The following is a 23,675-nucleotide window of genomic DNA, read 5'->3' on the forward strand; positions in this document are numbered from 1 at the left end:
CACACTGGAGCAGGTGGATGTGCCCTGAAGGAGGCTGTGACGCCATGGGAGAGCCCGTGGTGGAACAGGCTCCTGGCAGGACGTGTGAACCCATGGAGAGAGGAACCCACGCTGGAGCAGGTTTGCTGGCAGGACCTGTGGTCCCACGGGGGACCCACGCTGGAGCAGTCTGTTCCTGAAGGACTGCACCCCATGGAAAGGACCCATGCTGGAGAAGTTCGTGGAGGACTGTCTTCCATGGGTGAGACTCCACGCTGGAGCAGGGGAAGAGCATGAGGAGGATGGAGCGACAGTAACAACATGTGATGAACTGACCACAACCCCCATTCCCCATCCCCCTGCGCCGCTTGGGGGGAGGAGGTAGAGAATTTGGGAGTGAAGTTGAGCCCGGGAAGAAGGTGCTTTAAGATTTGTTCTTATTTCTCATTATCTTACTCTGGTGTTAATTGGCAATAAATTAAATTAATTTCCCCAAGTCAAGTCTGGTTTGCCCGTGACGGTAATTGCTGAGTGATCGCTCTCTGTCCTTATCTTGACTCACAAGCCTTTTGTCATATTTTCTCTCCCCTGTCCAGTTGAGGAGGGGGAGTGATAGAGCAGCTTGCTGGGCACCTGACAGCCAGCCAAGGTGAACCCACCACAAATGTCAATATCCCTATAAGAACTAGTTGAAATTTGAGAGTTATTGAGGTGGGAGGGGGAACAGTTGCACTGTATTTGCATACTTTAAAACCCTAGGTTTAAAAAAAAAAGAAAAATATCTCAATATTTTTTATACAGAAGTCAGCGATTATGGACTCTCATTAGTAGAAAAAATGTCTACTTATGATTATTTGTATCAATGAATAAAAGCTTCTGTATGACACAGGAGGCAAGTCAGGAAAGCAGATAACTTCAAAATGTAGGGCAGAAAAGATGTTTTAAATCAGATTCCTTCCGATAATGTTTTGGCACATCCACTGATGTGGATGAGCATATAACCCTATAAAATAGTCCATTTGGGGAAAAAATTAACCACTGTATACATGCTAATCTCAACTAAATGCTCAGTAAGCCCATACATAAGACGTTCCAGAGAGGGAAGGGAGAGAAGAAAGGCAGAAGAGTATCCTACAAGCATGCACTGTAAGACAATTGCAGACAGCACTAACAATTTATAGTCATCATATAAAATTGCAAGAGCTAGGATTACCATACCTGGGGAAATAAAAAAACCTCTACAAAACCCAAAAACAGAATTATGAAGAGCAATGAGAAAGTTCATTTAAACTCATTCCTCTTCTGTCTGAGCTTCCCGTTCATAAGAGACCAGTGAAGGATAGTAGTTACTGGTAAAATTTAGAAGAGTAAAGAGCTTCTTCCACAGCATAGATTTTAAATTAACTGTAGCACAGCATAGATTACAGTCTCACAAATTTAATAACATCAGCAACATGGAAGCAGGCTGTCGTGGTTTAACCTCAGTCAGCAACTAAGCATCACACAGCTGATCGCTCACCCTCCCCTCCCCCCGGTGGGATGGGGGAGAGAATCGGAAAAAAAAAGTAAAACCCATGGGTTGAGATAAAGACAGTTTAATAGGACAGCAGAGGAAGGGAAAAAAATAATAATGATAAAAGAATATACAAAACAAGTGATGCACAATGCAATTGCTCACCAACCACTGACTGATGCCCAGCCCGTCCCTGAGCAGTGATTGGGGGGGGGGGGGGGGGGAAGAAAACCCTACAACAGCAGAACAAGCACAACAAGCACAGCTCTCCAGACATAGAAGCAAACAGGGTGAGAGCACAAAGTTGCTTTGGGATCCAGAGATGCTGCTGGTGAGCCAGAACTCCATGCTTTGCCTTACAAGCAGGCCCAGCAACCCTCTCCTTTCCAGGGGCCCAGAGGAGGAGGATGAGGAGGAAGGCTCCGACAGGACATGATTTTCAATCTACTGCAATCTCCAGAACACAAGCCTATTCCCATCCAGCATGTTTTCCTTGTCATGTTTCACAGACACCCTCAAATTAGTTCATGGGCTCTTTGAGATGTAAAGTTCAGTAGTTTCCTTTGCAAAACAATTTTCAGCCTGTGAGAAGAGCTGTTACTGCCACTTGCAAATGACTAATTAGACCAACTGATGCTAACTGAACAAGGTGAGAATTAAGCCAAATTGGATGAGGCTACTTAGGTGCTGTTGCTGAGGCACAGATGGGGAGGAATAGCACCCTGCAAACACATGAAGACTCTTTTGATGTTAATCGTGCTGTTTGGTGGGATATAAGGGTCATAAGACAATAGTGGTAGAAGTACCACCCACAGTAGCACATTCAAACAATTGACAGACTGAACCCCCATGCTTTGTCCTGACATGAAAGCATGAGACTGTCCAAAAATCAACACCCTCTGTTCTAAAGTTTGGTTAGATCAATTTAGTTGCTGCAATTAAATCCTTCGGCAGCACTGACAAGTGTCACTGCACATCAACAAGGAACCAAGAACAGAGGATTGACACTAGGACTAGTGCTATATGTCACAGGTATATGGCAACAGAGACAAAGCTGAGGCATTTGACAATAGAGACAGATGAGGATTTTGGAACCTAAAAAGGAATAGAAGGAAGACAAAAATCATAGAATCAATTCATCAAGTGTTTCCACTGAGATAAATCAGCAATTATATGGTAAACAGTGATAGTATTTAAAAATTAGTATTTTTAGATGAAGTTTAACTGATGTTTTTCAGATCATCTTTGACTTTGAAAGAAAACACTCAACTAATACTAGTCATAATTTTGCTATTCTAAAGACTAGATGTCTCAGCAACTTGTTCACAACAGAAAAAACAAGGAATACATATCTTCTTTGTTTATTATAAGACACTTGGAATTTGTCTCTAAGATATTTCTGTAGTAAAATAAGGTTTCCTCACTTGGCACCACAATCTTTAGCAACCCCTCCTTGTAATGCTTCTTACTAGCTTTCTTTCATTACCTTCTTTATTGGCTTTAAACTTCCATTTGCTTCCTTGTAGGTCTTCATACAGAAATGATCACACTACTTCTCACTCCATCAACCAAGTCCACCTCACATTTTTCTGCATCTCTAAGTTACTAATTTTGACATGCCTTCTATGCGTGAAAATGCTTTTTATTTTAGTGGGCCTGGCACTTGTCATTCCTTTCATTTCCAGTTTAAAACCCACAAACCCCTTATTTAACATTAAGAAGTTGTCAGTTAACAGTTTTGAGAGCTTTTACACTTAACCCTCAGAAATAAACACCTTTAAATAAATTATTAGTGCAACCTGCACTTTGACTGCAGACAGCTCAAAGCTGGAGTCATGCCTTCACCAGCACCAGTGGAAGTATCAGAACTTACATATGGAGTGAGTGGAATGAACCAGGCTGAATAAACATGCATTTCATCATTATCACCATCAACTGATCTTCAAACAATTCACAATTCCTTCAAGACTGCTACAGCTGCATGCTAAGTTTCAAAAAGAATCATTGGTCCACGTCACAAGATGAGAATTGAATTGTATCAAGGAACTGAATTAGACTCCTAGAAAGGTAAACAAATTAATTTTATATTCATAAATAACAAATCAATTTGAAACATCCCACTGAGCACTGCAGGAACTATAAAGCCTCTTTAATTTGCTTTGAGTATGCTATTACCATACCAGCAAGTCCCTCCCTTCTGATAACTTACAGCCTAGTAAACACTACTGAATTTCAGCAGCAGTGGTTGCATCTATATTGAGCTGTAGCTGGAAGTGACAGATCACCGTTTCCTTGATTGTTCATACCACATGTATGCCAAACAGGTTCTGAGATTCCTCCTAAGGCTGAACACCCAAATCCTGTCCCTGACAGGCCTCCAGAGCAGTTTGCTCATCAGATCACTCAAGGCATTCCTAGGACGGCTCCAAATCCCATTTCCCCCAACAACATGCCTTCCACTGTCAGGCCACTTCCCACCATAATGGCAAGATTCACAGCAAGCATACAGGGCACAATCCGTTTTTAAATATACTAGTACGACCATACACTGTGCCTGGAGCAAACGGTGCCCTGCACAGCCTGCTACAGAGGCTGATGTGGGAATAGGTACACAGGTCTGCGCAGTAAGTGTCAGCCAAGGGATTGTGCCAAGTACTGTGCCATGGGGACAGGCCCCTACTACTGGAGAGGAATGGCCATACCTGGACTAGACTGTCTCACTGATGAGCAGCTCATAGGGAAGACGACTGTGCTGGAAGCAGAATGGCTGCATCAGTACTACCCTTGGGTATTGCTATCCGAATAACATAAAGAAACATTTCTTTACTGACAGCTCATGCCCTTGCTTTGATTGCGCTGGTGGAGGCTGGTAAAGACAAAGTATCATGTATTAGTTGTACTGGAACTAGATTATCAACTAGTTGCAAAGGATACTTTAAAATATAGTTTATACTTCAGAAAGGCACCTACAATTACTGTAGTTCTAACCCCAAGATAGCAGGTAGGTATCAGGGCTCTACCAGATGGAAGTTAGTTTACTTGTTGGAAGTGTAATTACAGGACATCATCAGATCTCAGGAAACTGCCCAGCATTTTGACAAACTAAGCAACAAAATGCATACTATACAGTTTGTGCATAAGTGTTGGCTCAAGTGCCTGTGTGACAGATAAAACTGGAATTTTCTTATTTATTTCACATGGAATTGCCTACATTAAAGGCCTATACTTAATAGCTCAAGCAATAAATACATGCTACTATGGTTAGGAAGCATCTAATTGAAGACCAGGAACCAGTGCTTTTTAAGAGCTAGTTAGTTATTTCAGTATGGCCTCTTTTTATGAACAGGAACTATGTTCCTTACACGGTACCTGAATGAACTGGTAGGGTTCAATGCATTCAAAACCTATGTACGAACCAAGAACTAGAAAAGCCTCCCTCACTCACTCACTCCTTTGCATAAATATCAGAACAGATATTAAACAAAGAAGACAAGTCCTTGAAATAAACAGTGGCCAGAAATGAGCAGGTTTACTTACAGAACACTTGCCATTGCAAAGTCAGTTTTAAAGAAAGCTGTGTTTAAAAACATTTTACTTAGGAAAGACTATACCATGCTTTGCATAACTGGAGCACTTAGATGCTCACATGTTTATGTCCAAAAGAGGCTTAACTGAAGCATCAAATACAAGTCCATGTAGCAGAAACTGCCATTTCCCACTCTCTAACAGGTTTTGTGTTTAGAAACAGAATGCCATGAGTAGGAAGTACTAAAATTATACTTAATTGGAAAAAAAAAAAACCCACATCCAAAAAAACACCACAAAAAAACCCCTCAATGTTTACAAGCAAATGAAGATGAACAGTTCTTTAGGAAGATAAACAACATACATATAAGACAAGATGATTTAGAATAAAATTTTGTATTTGCTAGTTAAAATATCAGTTTTAATCATTACTTAGTCTGTTCTGTGTGAAGTTTGATCATGACCGCTAATTTCCCAAACCTCTAGCATACGAGCATATTCGTTTATAAGCTCAATGGTATCTGAAACCAGAAGTCTTGTCTTTTTTTGTTGTTGTTGTTAATTGCCTTCATTAAGGTGTCAGGTGACATAAGTGAGTCACAATGACTGTCAAGTTTCAATTAAGAAGGTTGATTGCTATTGTGCCACTCTGGTTAGGGATATTTCTTGTTCAATACAAGCTTCTCATAGAAGAATACTAGCCACATTTTTCAAATGTGAAAGACAAAATTTCACTTAGTGATCATAACTAGCAATGCTAATCATAAACTTTGTGTTCTAATCAAGTTCTTAATAGCAGCACACAGTCATCTACTTTGCTGCAAAACTGGTATTCATATGAGGTAGCATTCAATGATCTGGTTTTCCAAAGATCAGTTAACTTACCCACAGTCTGAAATCATCATTCTATCCCTCCCAATATTTCTCCTCTACAATGAGGAAGCTAGCAAGACTTGTACAGGGTAAAGACAAAAGTCTGTATTTTAATAACTGGGTAAATACCACCCATATTCTTACTGAGGGAATTCAGAAAAGTAGTTTCATATGTAAGTTGCAGGATCATCAAGCCAGCTATTTTTAGGGTCTAGACTGACTCATTAGGATTTGTCCAGAGCCATATAGGACATAAAATCAAACCTCTGTTCCAGGTTCCCACTACATAACTAGCATTTTTCCAAGGTTGCAGAAATGTTTGGATGGTTGGATTTTGTAAAACCACTTTGAACTCAAACATAGTGTTGACAGTTAATATTCTTCCTTGAGAGAATCCTCCTGCCAGGGTGTTCAACTATTCTTTTCCAAATTAATCCAGATACATATGCAACATCCAACCCATTGCTGTAAGTGACAGCAAAGTCCTCTGAATCAGGAAGGTCTTGAGTTTTACAAAAACAATAGCCAGTGGCAGGAGTAACAAGACAAGTGAGAAGGTGAAACAGAAGGTAATCTTTACAAGATCTAAACTTGGGTCCTATCTGTAATGGTTGAATTAGTGCAAGCAATTTGAGGATTACCATGTTCATCTTTGAGCACTCAAGAGCAGCAGTATTCCTTAAATATAGGATTTAAGGTTGTTACTGAGGAGCAGAAGAGAAGGACTCTCTAAACTTATTTTCATGCTAAGTAAAGGTAGTACTTTGTAAGAACAATAGGGGAAGTAGCAGATTATTTTCCTTTGTCTAAGAACTTAGCTCCAGAATTATATTAATTCTCAAATCCTGCCAATGATAAGTCAGTCACAAATGTTATAAAAAAGGCCCCTATAATGCCCTCCAGCCCATCCCAATAATAGACATATTCTAGCTTTTGTTCCAACCTGATTTTAAAAATCCATAATTAATGTGGACAAAAAGGGAGGATTTTTTTTTAAAAGCTGTATTGCACATTTAAGGTCACCAAATACATAATTATCAGTAAAAATTATCTCAGATCTTGGGTGGCCCATTAAGATCTGTTGTGAGAGACATAGACAGCATTTGCATTCAGATGTGAGGTAACTAGGGAATCTAGAGTTTAGCGCTCACCTTTCACAGAAATCCCATCAAAAATGGATCATTACTTAACCATGTGCTTCAGCACCTGTGTCTTTTTCCAGAAAACTTCCCAAAGATCCTGGGAGTTTTACTATTGTGCATAGTCAGACATGCTGCAATCTGAGCTGTGCAGTGCTTCTGAAGAACCAAGTCTATCTAGGACTCAAACCAGCAAGACACCACCTATTCCCGAGCACTGCCAATCATTTCCTGGTAGGAATCCAGTTCCTATCTATGTCTAGATGCAGAGAGCTCTGGATGTCTGGGTAGTAGGCTTGCTAAAGCAGACACAGGGAATCCCTCTGTTTTGTAAAAGAACAAGAACAAATATTGACATGGAAGGGACATATACTGTGATGTTGAAAAAGCACTTAGAAAACAATATCCAGAAGCTGAAAATAAGTTAAGCCAAGATAACCTGCAATTAGACAGGATCAATTTAACTCTTTTAGTCACACACAAAGTGAAAAATACAGCTAGTGCAAAAGCACAGGTCTCCCAATTTCAAAGTCAATTGGCCAAGTAGCTGTTTAGGGCCCCAGTTACTGTATGCAATGATTTGACAACAGAGCTACATAGCATACATTATTCCATATGCTTATTTTTTTTGGTATGGAAAACACTTCATACCCTAAGAAGCCCTGAAATGGCAGCACACTCCACAGTCACATGTTGGAGAAAACACTGTTTTCTCCAATATCACACAGTACATTCTTTTAGCTTTTTGTACAGACAAGCCAGGGCTAGCAGACTATTGGAAATGAACAGGCACAAGAAGTAGGGATTGCAAGAACACATGTCAAAGATTATTTATTTCACCAACGCTTCACTGTAAAGTGTTGACCATTTAAAGGTCATTCTTCAGTTTTCAAAACTCAAGGAAGATCTCATTATATGTCCTGTTACAAGAATAGCTTCAAAATTAACATACTGTTTACAGAATAAGTCATTTAAATGCATTTAAAAAAAAAATTCTAAAACCCTGGCAATATTACCTATTATGGTTTTTACTATGAAAGACACTATGAAAGTGGGAAAAAAATGCCATTTCTCAACAAGCTGAGACTCAACTTAGTTGACAGTCTCAAAAGAAACTTTCCAGACTTCAGCTTCAGAACTGAGGAGCAAACTCAGACAGGGATAGCTATGAGACTGGAATTTTTTTTAAACACTTCCTGCCAAGATAAACAGACACTGCTGTAGCAAAAAGTAGATCTATCCCACCTGTAATGACACTTCCCTTGTGCCAACCCTGTATTTGTACAGCTGTGTAGTCAGCTAGGTTACAATACTTGATGTGGCTCACTGCATAGTCAAATGTTTGTGCTGCAGTACAGACAACAGGAAAAAGCAGCCCCCATCTTCTGTTGTCCCCACTTTTTGGTGGCAAGCTCAGTGAAAACTTAATGATCAAGATGTTGACAAAGAATGCAACCACAAAGATGGACAAAACAGTGCCTGTGAACCATTTGCAAATATACAGAGGAAGAAGAAAAACTTGAGAGGAACTATGTACTTCAAGTTTTTCCCTCTTTATTCAGGTAAAAGCCATTAGTCAAAACCAGTGATACTGACTGCTTCTGCTTAAGTTAGCTAACTTGATATCTGTAGCGGGGGGGGGGGGGGAGAGAAAATGATGCCAAGATACTGGAAATGTCAATATATGCTTGTACCCTAGAGTAATTTTTTTTTAGTGATGATGGGCATTCACCACTACTTGCCACCAGAAAAATGTGTCAGAATGCAGTGTGTTGCTAGAAGCATATTTGTGATGCAGTTCCAGAAAATCAATACAGCATCCAAACACAGTTCCATTACTTTGCAGAATGGAGTAGACGACATTAATACTACTACCACGGCTCTGTGTAGATGCAACAGAGCCCAACACTGCACGTGCAAGGCCCAGGTGGAATAAAACCACAGCTCCCTCTAGCCTCATCTCCCCTCTAACCTCCCTGTTCTGAGCACAATACTAATTTTGGTGGATCCCAAATGGCCCAGCCTTGGAAAAAATAAAAACTAAGATACTCACAACAGAATGGGGAAAAGAAACCTATTATCAAAATTAGATCTAAAAGCAGATTTTTTCATAGCGCAATGCTTCCACACCCATTGCACCTTACTTTAAGACTGAATACATCTGAAAGCCTTGCAGGGAGAGCAGCACGAAACCCTGAACTAGAAAGCATGTTCTTGCAAAATTTTTTACAGAGGGCTTTCACATAAGTAGAGCCTTTAAATACACATTTCAACTGAACATGGTATCTTAAAAAAAAAAAATGGACTGAGTACTCCAATTTTTATTTTTACTTCAAATAATACAGAATACTTTGTCCCTTTGTTCATTGTTACAGTTTCCTGTTGCTAAGACTATAACCACACACGTGGGGAAGCCTGAGATTTTTCTCTTGAGAGCGTGCAGGATTGTCTCAGATACAAAGGGCACATTGTTAAAACACAAGCACACTGAATGTCTGTGTGTGTATATATATACACACACATATTCATGTCAGTTCCAGGTCTGGTCTCAACCTCATTGGATATCTCTACACCACACTCACTTCCTTGCCAGATGCCTCTTAAACTGTAACTACTGGACTAGAAGAGCCATCATTTCTTGGAAATTACTTTAGGCTTAAACAGCTTCAGAATTAAAGATATCTAAAAGAGTGGAAGAGCTAAGTTTCTGATCTGTATGAAGTGTTTGCATTGTTTAGATGATCACTGATCTGGAATACATTGGAAAACCATAGGCTCAGCTAAAATCATGTCCCAGGCACCTATACTAATGAGAAACTACTAGCAAATTAGTGTTACATCACGAGATAATGCTCTTCTCTTTGTAGTACACTAATGCGTAGACATAGATTTGGAAAGCTGTGATTTAAAGAGTGATCAGCTAAGAGCTTTAAATCAAATTACAGTCTTAAGAGACAATCATAAAGAATAAATGTTTTCCAACAAAATTCCCATAAAAGTGATATCCGAATTCTACTTATTACTTTTACTAATTAGCAAGCAGAAACGCTCTAAAGCCAGTTAGGTGTCATTGCCTCCCCTGATTAGAAGTGATGGCCTATTACAGTATTTCAAGCTATTGCAATCTCTATGGCTTTGAGACTGCATACTTCCTCAAGTATTGGCTTGACATCTGCAAAGATAATGGAAATTGTGGTAGGGTAAGCACTGTTTGGGAAGGAGAAATCACAAGCACACACAAAACATTCATCTGATGTTTGCCTTGAGACACTGAGAATAAAAAATAATCTCAACATGATGAATGTGAAGAACTGAAATGTTTATTTTCAGCAGAACTAGGATTTCACCCAGAGAGCTGGTCTATACAATCTTTATAATGCATGGAAATACTGAAAAAGATCAGTCGCAACCTTAAGGTATTATGAATACCTTCACTGGATCAGCATGGAAATCATCCCCCATGGTGTTCAGGACACCCATTTATGTGTTGCCAGGCCAGAAGAGCTGTTTTAGATTTCTCATGCTTATTTCATGGTCATAAAACTACTGTGACAGAAGATAATTTAAGTATGGTAGTGGTGCCATGATAGCATGGTCCATGCAATTGCTGCCTGACAAAGTAGTTTATTAACCATTTCAAGCTGATTTACATACAGTACATCTGTCTAGGTATTTATACCTTACTAACTTTTTTCAGAAAATCAAATTTTGTGGGTGTTATCTATAGTAAGTAATGTTGACCTGGTTTTGTTACACTACACACTGCTACAGAAGACAGCATGAACTACTTTGCTGCCATTGCTTTCCCACAATAGGCGTCTCATTTTACCCTTGAGATAGCAACATGACCAGGAATTGCAGTAACACTAAACTACTGCCAAGAAGCTGTACCTTCTGCTCTATTATCTGCAATATTTCTGTGTCAGAGGAGCACAGTTGATGGAACTGTTGCTAAGACAAAGTCTTGGGAGAGCTATCATTAAGCCTTGTGGAAAGGGAAAAAGACAGGTTAAAGAACCTGAGTCAGGTCAAATTCAACAGTTAACAATATTTCTGGCTCCTAACAGCTTTATAGTGCTAATGTCTTGTTACCCAGCTAGGGAAAGGAAACCAAAAAGTTTAAGGACAAGACTTTGGTTTGGAAACACCTAAAAAAGCAAGTCAACAGGTAGCAAACCAATTTCCACAGCAAGATTTGTCTATCCCATGTGCTCAAACAGTATAGATTTTCACATATTCTTAGATTTTAAAGCTTCAAACTGGCTTTGTGTCATGGTTTAACCCCATTCGGCAACTAAGCACCACACAGCCACTTGCTCACTCCCCCCTGGTGGGATGGGGGAGAGAACTGGAAGAGTAAAAGCGAGAAAATTCATGGGTTGAGATAAAGACAGTTTAATAGGTAAAGCAAAAGCCATGCACGCAAGCAAAGCAAAGCAAGGAATTCATTCACTCCTTCCCATTGGCAGGCAGGTGTTCAGCCATCCCCAGGAAAGCAGGGCTTCATCACGCATAATGGTTACTTGGGAAGACAAACGCCATCACTCCGAACGTCCCCCCCTTCCTTCTTCTTCCCCCAGCTTTATATGCTGAGCATGACATCATATGGTATGGAATATCCATTTGGCCAGTTGGGGTCAGCTGTTCCAGCTGTGTCCCCTCCCAACTTCTTGTGCACCCCCAGCCTACTCGTTGGCAGGGCAGTCTGAGAAGCAGAAAAAGCCTTGACTCTCCGTAAGCACTGCTCAGCAATAACGAAAACATCCCTGTATTATCAACACAGTTTTCAGCACAAATCCAAAACATAGCCCCATGCTAGCTACTATGAAGAAAATTAACTCTATCCCAGCCAAAATCAGCACACTTTGTGTGTTTAGAATTCGCATGATTTGTCAATTCCCCTACAACTACAGTATCCTCTCTTCAAAATGGGACTCTGCATCCTGAATGCTTTGAAGAAACACATTTGACTAACTCCCCATCCTTCAGCAAGGGTAAGAGCTAGGAGTGGATCAACCAATAACAGCCATTTTCCTCTAACTGCCAAAAATTAAATTAAAATACTTATTTTAGGTAACTACGATGCTAATAAATACATCCTAAAATACTCATCTTCCACAATATTCTCTAGCCAACTTAAGAACCCTAGTATTCTAAATCTGCCATCTCAAATTGACACATATCATAACCATCTTTATGAAGATAAAATACTAAATATAGTCCAAGAAAAGTGAAGAGAAGCTAAAGTCTTTATAAAAAGATACCTTGATTAACGTGACATGATAGAGACAAGCACATCTTACAGAAGCTTTGCTGAATGATGAGGAATTATAAGGTAAAGAGTGAAGGGAAAAGCTAGTAAGATGAATTTGGATACTTGTCCACAGCACAGAAGACCAGAAAGGAAAGTAGTTACAGAGAGAATACTCATTGATAAACCAGGAATTAATCCAAGAGATTAAGTTTAACAGGACATCAAATTCTCAACCTTACCAGAATTCATGGCTGTGCAGTTTCCATACTGCTTCTAGCATGAAATGCATTCATTCCAGCCTGAGCAATGACTGCATCATAGTCCACAAATACTAACCTCTAATTCCCCTGCTAGAAAGTAAAAGCAGTACCAATGACCAGTAAAATAAAGTGATGGTTTGCAGCTTTCAACACAGAATTTACCTGGTCAATGTATACAATAATCTGGGCTGCCAATACACATCCTGAGTATGTTTACTTAAGATCTATTTCTTAAGGATTTTTAATATAATCAAATCTCTGCTCAAAGACAACCAATTGCGCAATACTGACAAATTTTGTGTTTCTCAATACTGGCAATACAAAAGAGACACGTTATGAACTGGGACAGAACATACTAAGGTCATCTTATTTACACAAAAATCAATGTTTTCCTATTGAAGAACGCTATATTCAGTGTGGTCAACCCAACAGAAAGGCCCGCACAAATACACGGGTATATCACTCAATAGTGACTATTGATAGGAACTTGTCTTTATGCAACAGGGATGAGGAACTAGGAGAGAGGGAGAGCGAGAGACTGGCAGGTAGAGAATCAAGAGTGGACATCCTATGCTAGAGTGCCTGGCCTGTACAATCCCCAGGGCTTGATTTGTTTACCTTCTCCTGTGATATGAGGGACACCCACAGACATATGGGATACAGCACTAAGAGTGGCTCCTAAACTACTGGACCCTATAGACCATTCTCAAGTTTCAAGTTTCTGAAAACAAATATTTAATAGCAGCACAGCTTCAGAGACCAGTCACCCACAGCTTGGTATTCACCACATACACAGTGCATAATTACCTGGCTTGCCTGATGGTATTCAATGAGCCAAGCAGGCTGAACTACACTGGCAGAACAGTGAATTCTTCGCTATAACAAATGAGACTAAGCCACTGTTGGTATGGTAAGCCAATTCCTCTCCCCCATCCCAAGTTTTCTGTGTTCTGACCATTGGAATAGGCAAACTCTCCACCAGCCGGGTACTACAAGCTCACTGTACAAGCTTATGTAGGATAGCAGTACCCATTAAATATTGAATACAGTACACTGACCCTCACGTGGCCAGGTACATGGATTATCAATCATTTTGCAACTTGCTTCTAGAGCACTCAATTTTAAGACCTTAGTAGAGCATCAGAAGACTATTTTTATAACCACAGTGTTAACAGTCCAGTACATCTTGATCTAGAAATAGTCTGAAAGCCATGGGCAATTGCATTTAGATGCTAATACAAATAGCTACTGAAACAAGACCTCTATTCTGAACATTAGCAAATGTCTGATACTTAACCACAGATCCACAGAGCTGGTGCTGGCCCTGGCTTGGATGTGCTCACTCACTCATAGAGAGCAGAGAGCTTATCAGTAACACATACCTACATTGCTGGTTTTGACCACCTTGTTAAAAGATAGTCTGCAAAGGAATGCTATATTGCAATAACCCAGTGTGTACTGCCTAAAGAGTCTTCAAAATATTTACAAGTTTTGTCTTCTTGACCTTAACATGCCAAGATACTACTTAAAAGTCATGACACCAACTTTACACCCTTTCTCCAAATAATTTTTATAGTCCTTCAGTATTTAGGATTATTTCCACTCCCTCTACAGATATGGATTTGCACTGTTCATTAAGAAGCTACTATGCTAAAACACTAGCAGTACTGGAGTTTATGAAATGGAGAAATTAAGGATTTTTTTTTTGTAAGTCGGGTTTTTGTTTTCAGAAGTGCTCAATTTAATTCTGGAGAAAGTACAAAGTTTACTCCTCTTCAACAGTTCTCTGTATTTGTAATACGATACACTTAACTGACATATGTACAAACACAATACTGATTTTAAATAAATTAGATGTTTTCCATTATTTGAATTTTAAAAGCTACATAATTCTGTGTCTGCTTAGCAGTTTTAAGAATATATACCAAAACCACTATAACTTCATTTAGCCTTTTGGCAGGTTTTTGAAACACATTATCACTTTCTTGAATATGTAGACAGCTGCAAGCTTGGGTTTATTCTGTTTGGGATTTTTTTTTTTTTTTCAAATGGAAGGGAAGACAACAGGAAAATAAAAGCTAGCCTAAGAAGTCATTCCTTCCTACATCTTGTACAGTGAGCCCCAGTGACTAGGACAGAGCCGAGAACACAGCTGTTATCACCCTACATGCAAGGAAGTTAATAAATTGGAGAATTCCAAGTGTCCTTAACTGCTTGAGGAAAGAGACGCTTTTAACTTCCATATTACTATATCAATTTCACATTTGAATTCCTGAATAACCAAAATACAAAAGGACATGAGTTATAACTTTTATAGTCTGAACTATGTCATAAAGTCTTAGAAAACCAGCATCTTGTTAATGCATTAAGTCTGCCTCCACCTTGCAGTTAGCCAAATCATACTGAGTTTCTGTTGCTTTTGAACATGGATGAGTTTCCATTCTATTGAGAGGTTATCAGGCAAGCACAAGGTTTATTTTTTCATCTCACTATACAAATTACTAAGAATACAACTGTGGAAAGCTTTCACAGGTATCTATAACACTTTTATAGCTACTAAATTAGATGTGATCAGGTTCATTTTAAAGATTTTATTCCTTCTAATTTCCTTAAAGCCTCAAGTGGATGTCCCAATTTACTTAGGGGACCTGCTGTAAAGCAGATTTCCCTAGAGCCTTCTTCACTATATTGGGAAATTCACACCTTGTTTTTATATCCTCTGAAAACTCCAGAAGAGTTAAAACGAGCCTTCGCTGCTCTTAAGTTTCACCTTGTCACACTGAGCTTAAAGCAGTCGTTTTCAGGACTGACCAACCCTAAAAGACCAGGGGAAGGTCCTCACGGTGGGGATCTGGAAGCCAAGGCGGCTCTTCCAGCGATCCGATGTGGCTACGGCGGGGGAGCAAACCTCTGCAGATCACGGTGCGCCCCGCTTTTCTTTCATCAGGTGGATGCACAGCATCGATCGCAGCAGGAATCCTGCTCCTTATGCACCCAGCCAGTAAAACCACTCGCCTCCGTGCGCATTCAGCAGCGCCCGCTTGAACAGCAACAGCTCGCGCGGGCAGCCGCTTCCACCCCCCCGCCCCGGCACCGCCCCGGCGGTCCCCGCGACATCCTTACCCCATGGCGGCCGGCGGTGCCGCGTCCCCGAGGCGCTCCTCGCCGCGCCTCGCCGCAACGGCAGTTCCGCAGCCCCGTGGCGGCAGCAGTCCGCTGGGCTGGGCTCGCCACGCCGCCGGCTCGCAGCTGCCGGGCCGAGCGGAGCCGACCGCGCGCTAGGGAGCGCCCCCCGCGGGCCGGGCTCCCATAGCCGCCGGCCTCGCCAGGCGCCCGCAGGCAGCGGCTCCGGCCCTCGGGCGGGCGGCAGCGGCGGCTCCGGGGGCAGACGGGTCCCCTCCTGCGGGCGGACGGGGAGACGCTCGCCTTCTCCGCGAGGGCCTGGCAGCGGCCGACGAAGACTCCGTACGACTCAGAGGCGGAGCGGGATAGGGCAGGCGGTGCGCGCAGGGCTCCACGCCGCCGCTCCTCCTAGCACCCCCGCCAGCAGCATGGCGGGCACCAATGCATTCTCTCGAGGAGGCAGAGCGAGCCGCGGCACCGGCGCTGGCATCAGGCTCCCGGCGTGCGGCGGCCGCGCGTCCCCCGCGGGCACCGGGGCGCCGCGCTCCCCGATCCGCCCACCCCCGGCTGCAGAGATGCGGAGCGCCGCTCCTCCTTCCCGCGGCGGCGGGTCCGCTCCTCACCGTCACGCCTTCTTCTGCGGCGAGCGGGCGGGCATCGTCCTGGGGCGCGGCGAGTCAGCCACCGCCAGCGGGAGGGGCCGCCGAGCCCACGCTCCTCTGCGGAGGGGCCGCGGGCTCAGCCCCGCCGGTGGGACGGAGGGAGCGAGCCCTGTGTCAGGCGGTGCCCGGCTGCTCCAGCGCCCTCGAGCCGCTGCCTCTGCCCGCTTGCATCCTCCGCCTCACGCCTCCGCCCGCCCCCTCGCGGTGAGAGGGAAGGGAAGGGAAGGGAAGGGAAGGGAAGGGAAGGGAAGGGAAGGGAAGGGAAGGGAAGGGAAGGGAAGGGAAGGGAAGGGAAGGGAAGGGAAGGGAAGGGAAGGGAAGGGAAGGGAAGGGAAGGGAAGGGAAGGGAAGGGAAGGGAAGGGAAGGGAAGGGAAGGGAAGGGAAGGGAAGGGAAGGGAAGGGAAGGGAAGGGAAGGGAAGGGAAGGGAAGGGAAGGGAAGGGAAGGGAAGGGAAGGGAAGGGAAGGGAAGGGAAGGGAAGGGAAGGGAAGGGAAGGGAAGGGAAGGGAAGGGAAGGGAAGGGAAGGGAAGGGAAGGGAAGGGAAGGGAAGGGAAGGGAAGGGAAGGGAAGGGAAGGGAAGGGAAGGGAAGGGAAGGGAAGGGAAGGGCCCTACAGTCCACCGTGCACACCGCCACAAGCAGCCACCTCACTACTACTCGCGACGACACCTGCTCACTCTGCCTCCATCCTCCACCCGGGGAGCTTTAAATAGCACGCGTCACCGCGCTCCCCTACGCACCGACGTTACGCACCGCTCCCGGCGCAGATGTCACCGGGGTACGGAGGATGATATCAGAGTGGTCCATGCCGCCGGAAGCGCTTCTATAACAGGGAATGACGGCTTGGGGGAGGGTTCGGGGCCCGCCGCGGCGCGGCTGCCTACGGGGCCCGGACCGCCTCCTCCCGTCACCGCCCCCTGCGGCGCCGTCTCCACGGCAACGCCGCGCGCGCCCGCCGCCGCACCTCGCGCCCGCCCGGGTGCCGCGGAAGCAGCGGTGCGCCCTGAAGATCGGCGGGGAGAGCCGGGTGTGAGCTCCTGCGCCTGAGAGCCACGGGTGAAGATGGCGCGGAACCCACCGTGGAAGGCGGCTGCGGCAGCTTTCTAGCCCTCTGCCCCGGGCGTGGGAATGGCAGGGTGCCAAACTCCAAAGGCAGCTGGTCCCGTGTCCGAAACACATGCCTGCATCCCCCTGCTTTGCAAACACTTCAAACCTGACAGCGTTACTGGCTAAACAGGAAAGAAACACAGCAGACATTCTAAAATAAAAAAAAAAAAAAAAACAAACTAGATTCCAGCACATCCATGCTAGTAGTATTGCAAAGAAACAGCCAGCACCATGAGCTTGCCAGATCCCATTTTTGGCTCAGTCCTTCAATGGTACCATACAAACAGATAGCATCTGTTGCTACTTCTAATTCAACAGAGCAGACTAAGCTCCAGGACTATCTACTGCCTTGCTGGGCACCTACCTCATCTTAGGTTCAGCAAATATTTCCATTAATTCTCCAAGTTTTCCTGAATTTATAAATATTAGGTATAACTGCTCCTATACAATGCCAATAGCATTGGGATACTGTATTGGGTTTGCATGGCAAGGTTTTGGTAGAAGGGGGGCTACAGGGGTGGCTTCTGTGAGAAGATGCCAGAAGCTTCCCCTATGTCTGATAGAGCCAATGCCAGCCGTCTCCAAGACGGACACACCACTGGCCAAGGCCGAGCCAATCAGCAATGGTGGTAGTGCCTCTGTGATAACATATTTAAGAAGGGGGAAAAAACTGTGCAACTGCAGCCGAAGAGAGGAGTGAGAATATGTGAGGGTAACAACCCTGCAGACACCAAGGTCAATGAAGAAGGAGGGGGAGGAGGTGCTCCAGGCGCCAGAGCAGAGATTCCCCTGCAGCTCGTGGTGAAGACCATGGTGAGGCAGGTTGTCCCCCTGCAGCCCATGGAGGTCCACAGTGGAGCAGATATCCACCTGCAGTCCATGGAGGACCCCATGCCAGAGCAGGTGGATGCACCCAATCATAGAATCATAGAATCATAGAATCGTTAAGGTTGGAAAAGACCCTTAAGATCATCGAGTCCAACCGTTAACCTATCACTGCCAAGTCCACCACTAAACCATGTCCTCGACCACCACGTCTATCCTTCTTTAAATACCTTCAGGGATGGAGACTCAACCACTTCCCTGGGTAGCCTGTTCCAATGCCTGACGACCCTTTCGGTGAAGAAGTTTTTCCTAATATCTAAACTAAACTTCCCCTGGCGCAGATTGAGGCCATTTCCTCTCGTCCTATCACTTGTTACTAGGGAGAAGAGACCGACCCCCACCTCGCTACAACCTCCTTTCAGGTAGTTGTACAGAGCAATAAGGTCTCCCCTCAGCCTCCTCTTCTCCAGACTAAACAACCCCAGTTCCCTCAGCCACTCCTCATAAGACATGTGCTCTAGACCCTTCACCAACTTCGTTGCCCTTCTCTGGACACACTCCAGCACCTCGATGTCCTTCTTGTAGTGAGGGGCCCAAAACTGAACACAGTACTCAAGGTGCGGCCCCACCAGTGCCGAATACAGGGGCATTATCACCTCCCTGGTCCTGCTGGCCACACTATTCCTGATACAAGCCAGGATGCCATTGGCCCTCTTGGCCACCTGAGCACACTGCTGGCTCATGTTCAGGCGGCTGTCAACCAACACCCCCAGGTCCTTTTCCGCCAGGCAGCTCTCCAGCCACTCCTCCCCCAGCCCGTAGCGTTGCATGGGGTTGTTGTGACCCAAGTGCAGGACCCGGCACTTAGCCTTGTTGAAGCTCATATGGTTGGCCCCGGCCCAATGATCCAGTCTGTCCAGGTCCCTCTGCAGGGCCTTCCTACCCTCCAGCAGATCGACACTTCCACCCAACTTGGTGTCATCTGCAAACTTACTGAGGGTGCACTCGATCCCCTCATCCAGATTATTAAGGAAGATACTGAACAGGACCGGCCCCAACACTGAGCCCTGGGGAACACCACTCGTGACCGGCCGCCAACTGGATTTGACTCCATTTACCACCATTCTCTGGGCTCGGCCATCCAGCCAGTTTTTATCCAGCGCAGAGTGCACCCATCCAAGCCGTGAGCAGCCAGCTTCTCCAGGAGAATGCTGTGGGAGACAGTGTCAAAGGCCTTACTAAAGTCCAGGTAGACAACATCCACAGCCTTTCCCTCATCTACTAGAGCGGGTCACCTTGTCATAGAAGGAGACCAGGTTAGTGAAGCAGGACCTGCCTTTCATAAACCCATGCTGGCTGAGCCTGATCCCCTGGTTGTCCTGCACTTGCTGCATAATGGCACTCAAGATGATTTGTTCCATGACCTTCCCCGGCACCGAGGTCAGGCTGACAGGCCTGTAGTTCCCTGGATCCTCCTTCCGACCCTTCTTGTAGAGGGGCGTCACATTTGCTAGCTTCCAGTCATCTGGGACCTCCCCGGTTGACCAGGACTGCTGATAAATGATGGAGAGTGGCTTGGCCAGCTCCTCTGCCACCTCCCTCAGTATCCTCGGGTGGATCCCGTCTGGCCCCATGGACTTGTGCGCATCCAGGTGGAGGAGCAGGTCAGTGACTGCCACCTCTTCAACAACTGGGACTTCACTCTGCATCCTATCTCCATCTCCCAGCTCAGGGGCCTGAAAAACCCGAGGATGACTAGCTTGACTATTAAAGACTGAGGCAAAGAAGGCATTAAGTACCTCTGCCTTCTCCTCATCCTTCGTGGCAAGGTTACCTTCTGCATCCAACAAAGGAGGGAGATTCTCCCTGGCCCTCCTTTTGTCACTGATATATTTGTAAAAACTTTTTTTGTTGTCTTTAACGGCGGTGGCCAGTTTAAGCTCTAGCTGGGCCTTCGCCTTTCTGATCTTCTCCCTCCATATCCTCACAACATCCTTGTAATCCCCCTGAGTCACCTGCCCCTTCTTCCAAAGGCGGTAAGCTCTCCTTTCTTTCTTGAGTTCCAGCCAAAGCTCTCTGTTCAGCCAGGCCGGTCTTCTCCCCCGCCATCTCAACTTGCGGCACATGGGGACGGCCTGCTCCTGTGCCTTTGAGACTTCCTCCTTGAATAACGTCCAGCCTTCCTGGACTCCTTTGCCCTTCAGGACTGCCTCCCAAGGGACTCTGTTAACCAGACTCCTAAACAATCCAAAGTCCGCAAAGTCCACCCAAAGGAGGCTGTGACCCCATGGAGAGCCCGCACTGGAGCAGATTTGCTGGCAGGACCTGTGGTCCCATGGGGGACCCACGCTGGAGCAGTCTGTTCCTGAAGAACTGCACCCCATGGAAAGGACCCACTCTGGAGCAGTTTGTGGAGGACTGTCTCCCATAGGAGGGACCCCACACTGGAGCAGGGGAAGAGTGTGAGGAGGAAGGAGCGGCAGAGACAATGTGTGATGAACTGACTGCAACCCCCATTCCCCATCCCCCTGTGCCACTCCCAGGGAGGAGGTAGAGAAAATCGGTAGTACAGTTAAGCCTGGGAAGAAGGGAGGGATGGGAGGAAGGTGTTTTAAGATTTGGGTTTATTTCTCATTATCCTACTCTGATTTGATTGGCAATAAATTAAATTAATTTCCCCAAGTCGAGTCTGTTTTGCCCGTGACGGTAATTGGTGAGTGATCTCCCTGTCCTTATCTCAACCCACAAGCCTTTCATTATATTTTCTCTCCCCTGTCCAGCTGAGGAGGGGAGTGACAGAGCGGCTTGCTGGGCACCTGGTGTCCAGCCAGGGTCAACCCACCACAGATACCCAAGGTGGAACATACATCCCAGCTCCTTGCTATTTCTAGGACCACTTTCAATATTTTCATAGTATTTTCCTGCTTAAGTGATGTTGTAGCAACCAGAGGCATATTAAACTATGAGTGTGAGAGGGAGATATCAATGAGATACTAGATGTCAATCCCCATATAAAAATGGAAGACCCAAGTTTTACCAATGGATCTTATGGCACTGTAAAACACGACAAAACCAACAATGGTATGCTCACAACTGTTGCTTTAACAAAAGGTTTGTCCTCTCATAAGATCTCTACTACCTGAGACCAAGTGTATCCCAGGAAGAGGCTGGAATGAAAGACACCAAAAGGATTTATCTAACAAAAGGCTTTACCTACCTTACCCAGAGTAAGCAAAAGGATTTACCTACCAAAAGGATTTACCTACCTTACCCAGAGTAAGGACAGATATTTTCAAAAGTTATTTTAATTCATACATGCATGTGTTTTACAGACCCTTGCTTCAACATTTTGACCTATAAAAGTAATCAGCTATGGGAAGAGTGAAGATGATGATGACAAATTAAATAGCAAGGGAAACCTTCTCCAAACAAAAATAGGTATAAGAAACCTAGCATGAATCATTCCTACTGGTAGCAGTGAGGCAGATTGCCTCACAAGGGAGAAAACAACAGCTTCCTCAGTTTCCCATTTCTCACACACTACCTCATAACCTAAAGTGAAGGCACTGAGCTACAGAAACTTTAGACTCAGTGGCAACAGTCTAAGGTTTGTTGTGGGCAATGCTCAGAACGTGCATGGTTATGATGAAGCTGCATTACTTTTCTAGACTGCCATTGTCATTTTTTGGTTGGGTTTCACGTGCTAACTCTGAAACATATGAAGCTCTATGTATTTTCCACTAAAAATCAAATTAGATGTACAGGCTTCTAGCAGTAAAACTGTTTGTGGTAGTCCCCAGTGTTGTTTGGGGAAAGATGAAGATCCACAACAGTTCTTTCTTCCATATGATAAGAGTGATAAGATAAAAAATAATTCACTCTAGGCAAGTGTAAACAACACACAGCTTATAAATATATTCCTTGATGTCAAGTAATTAGGAGCCTAGATTCATTAGTTTCTAAAAGTCCCACATGACATTTTGCGTGCAGTAACGGCAGGTCAAGAGCAAAGAAACTAAGGCTCTAAATCCACATATGGGTAACTCTGTTGCATCAGTTTTGTTCTTTCAGCTCAAGCTCACACACTAATGCAAATGCTTTAGTATTTCATTATGTCCAAAGTATTTTGCTTAGATATCACAGAGATGGCTCCATCTGTCTCTGCCTTTCAACTTGTTCACATATTTGGCTTGCGTGAAGTATGATGTTTTCCCATCACATGAGTGCAAAAACAGAACTCCTTGTGACTGAAGATAAAATAAAAAATATAAAAGAAACTGTCATGGTTTAACCCCAGCCAGCAACTAAGCATAACGCAGCCGCTCGCTCACTCCCCCCCGGTGGGATGGGGAAGAGAATCAGAAGAGTAAAAGTGAGAAAACTCATGGGTTGAGATAAAGACAGTTTAATAGGTAAAGCAAAAGCCACGCACGCAAGAAAAGCAAAGCAAGGAATTCATTCACTCCTTCCCATTGGCAGGCAGATGTTCAGCCATCCTCAGGAAAGCAGGGCTCCATCACGCGTTACGGTTACTTGGGAAGACAAACGCCATCACTCCAAACGTCCCCCCCTTCCTTCTTCTTCCCCCAGCTTATATACTGAGCATGATGTCATATGGTATGGAATAGCCCTTTGGCCAGTCTGGGTCAGCTGTCCTGGCTGTGCCCCCTCCCAGCTTCTTGTGCACCTGGCAGAGCATGGGAAGCTAAAAAGTCCTTGACTAGTGTAAGCACTACTTAGCAACAACTAAAACATCAGTGTGTTATCAACATTATTCTCATCCTAAATCCAAAACACAGCACTATACCAGCTACTAGGAAGAAAATTAACTCTATCCCAGCTGAAACCAGGACAGAAACCAAACATGCACTGAGCCCTGGGGGAAAGAATTGCATGTTCACTTGAGAATCAGAGGTGTGAACAGATTCAGGGGCAAAGAAAAAATGCTATCTCCAGAACAACCCTGTGTGGGATACCAAGAGTGTCTTTATTAACTTATGAAATGCCCTATATATTTCATGCTCCTCTATAAGTAATAAAATGTGAGTACTGGGACAGATAAGATCCCAGGTGGGGAACAGAGCTGTAGGGACAAAGAAAGCATCACTCCAAGTAAATCTTATGGTTAATCTTTTTTTCTTCTTAATTCTTCATTTAAACAATGTTAATTGATTATTACAGTTAAGTGTAGCAGCTCCACATAATTGATTACTTCCATATTTATTGTTACTGTTCCTCCAGATCTCACCGAGCTTTCTCTAAGCCTTAAGATTTGTCTCAATTATACCCTTTTACAATTTTGATCAGTTTTCAGGTTGATTTGGTTGAGTTAACATTATTTGTCTTGTGGAGAAAGCCTTTGTTTATGCTTGCCAAGCTTACTGAAATCACTTCTCTGTCTTGCCATTCCCCAAA

General features: G+C 44.3%; 2 protein-coding genes across 2 annotated transcripts in view; one reads left to right on the forward strand and one right to left on the reverse strand.

Annotated features, from left to right (window-relative positions):
* The window catches only part of LOC104015382 (homer protein homolog 1), a 100,632-nt gene extending 84,825 nt beyond the window's left edge, over positions 1-15,807 (reverse strand). Inside the window, exon 1 of the mRNA XM_087762628.1 lies at positions 15,667-15,807. Coding sequence (XP_087618754.1) covers positions 15,667-15,671 — 5 coding nt within the window. The 5' untranslated portion in view covers positions 15,672-15,807. The remainder of the gene's footprint in view (positions 1-15,666) is intronic.
* LOC148055158 (uncharacterized) lies at positions 15,677-18,936 on the forward strand. The gene is made up of 2 exons (XM_087762629.1): positions 15,677-16,532; positions 16,971-18,936. The coding sequence occupies exons 1-2, from the start codon at positions 16,095-16,097 to the stop codon at positions 17,373-17,375; spliced, it is 843 nt and encodes a 280-aa protein (XP_087618755.1). The 5' UTR covers positions 15,677-16,094; the 3' UTR covers positions 17,376-18,936.
* Positions 18,937-23,675: the final 4,739 nt, after the last annotated feature.

This window comes from Nipponia nippon, unplaced genomic scaffold (assembly GCF_047370975.1).
Source record: "Nipponia nippon isolate SJK-2023a ecotype South Korea unplaced genomic scaffold, ASM4737097v1 scaffold_26, whole genome shotgun sequence".
Lineage (NCBI taxonomy): Eukaryota > Metazoa > Chordata > Aves > Pelecaniformes > Threskiornithidae > Nipponia > Nipponia nippon.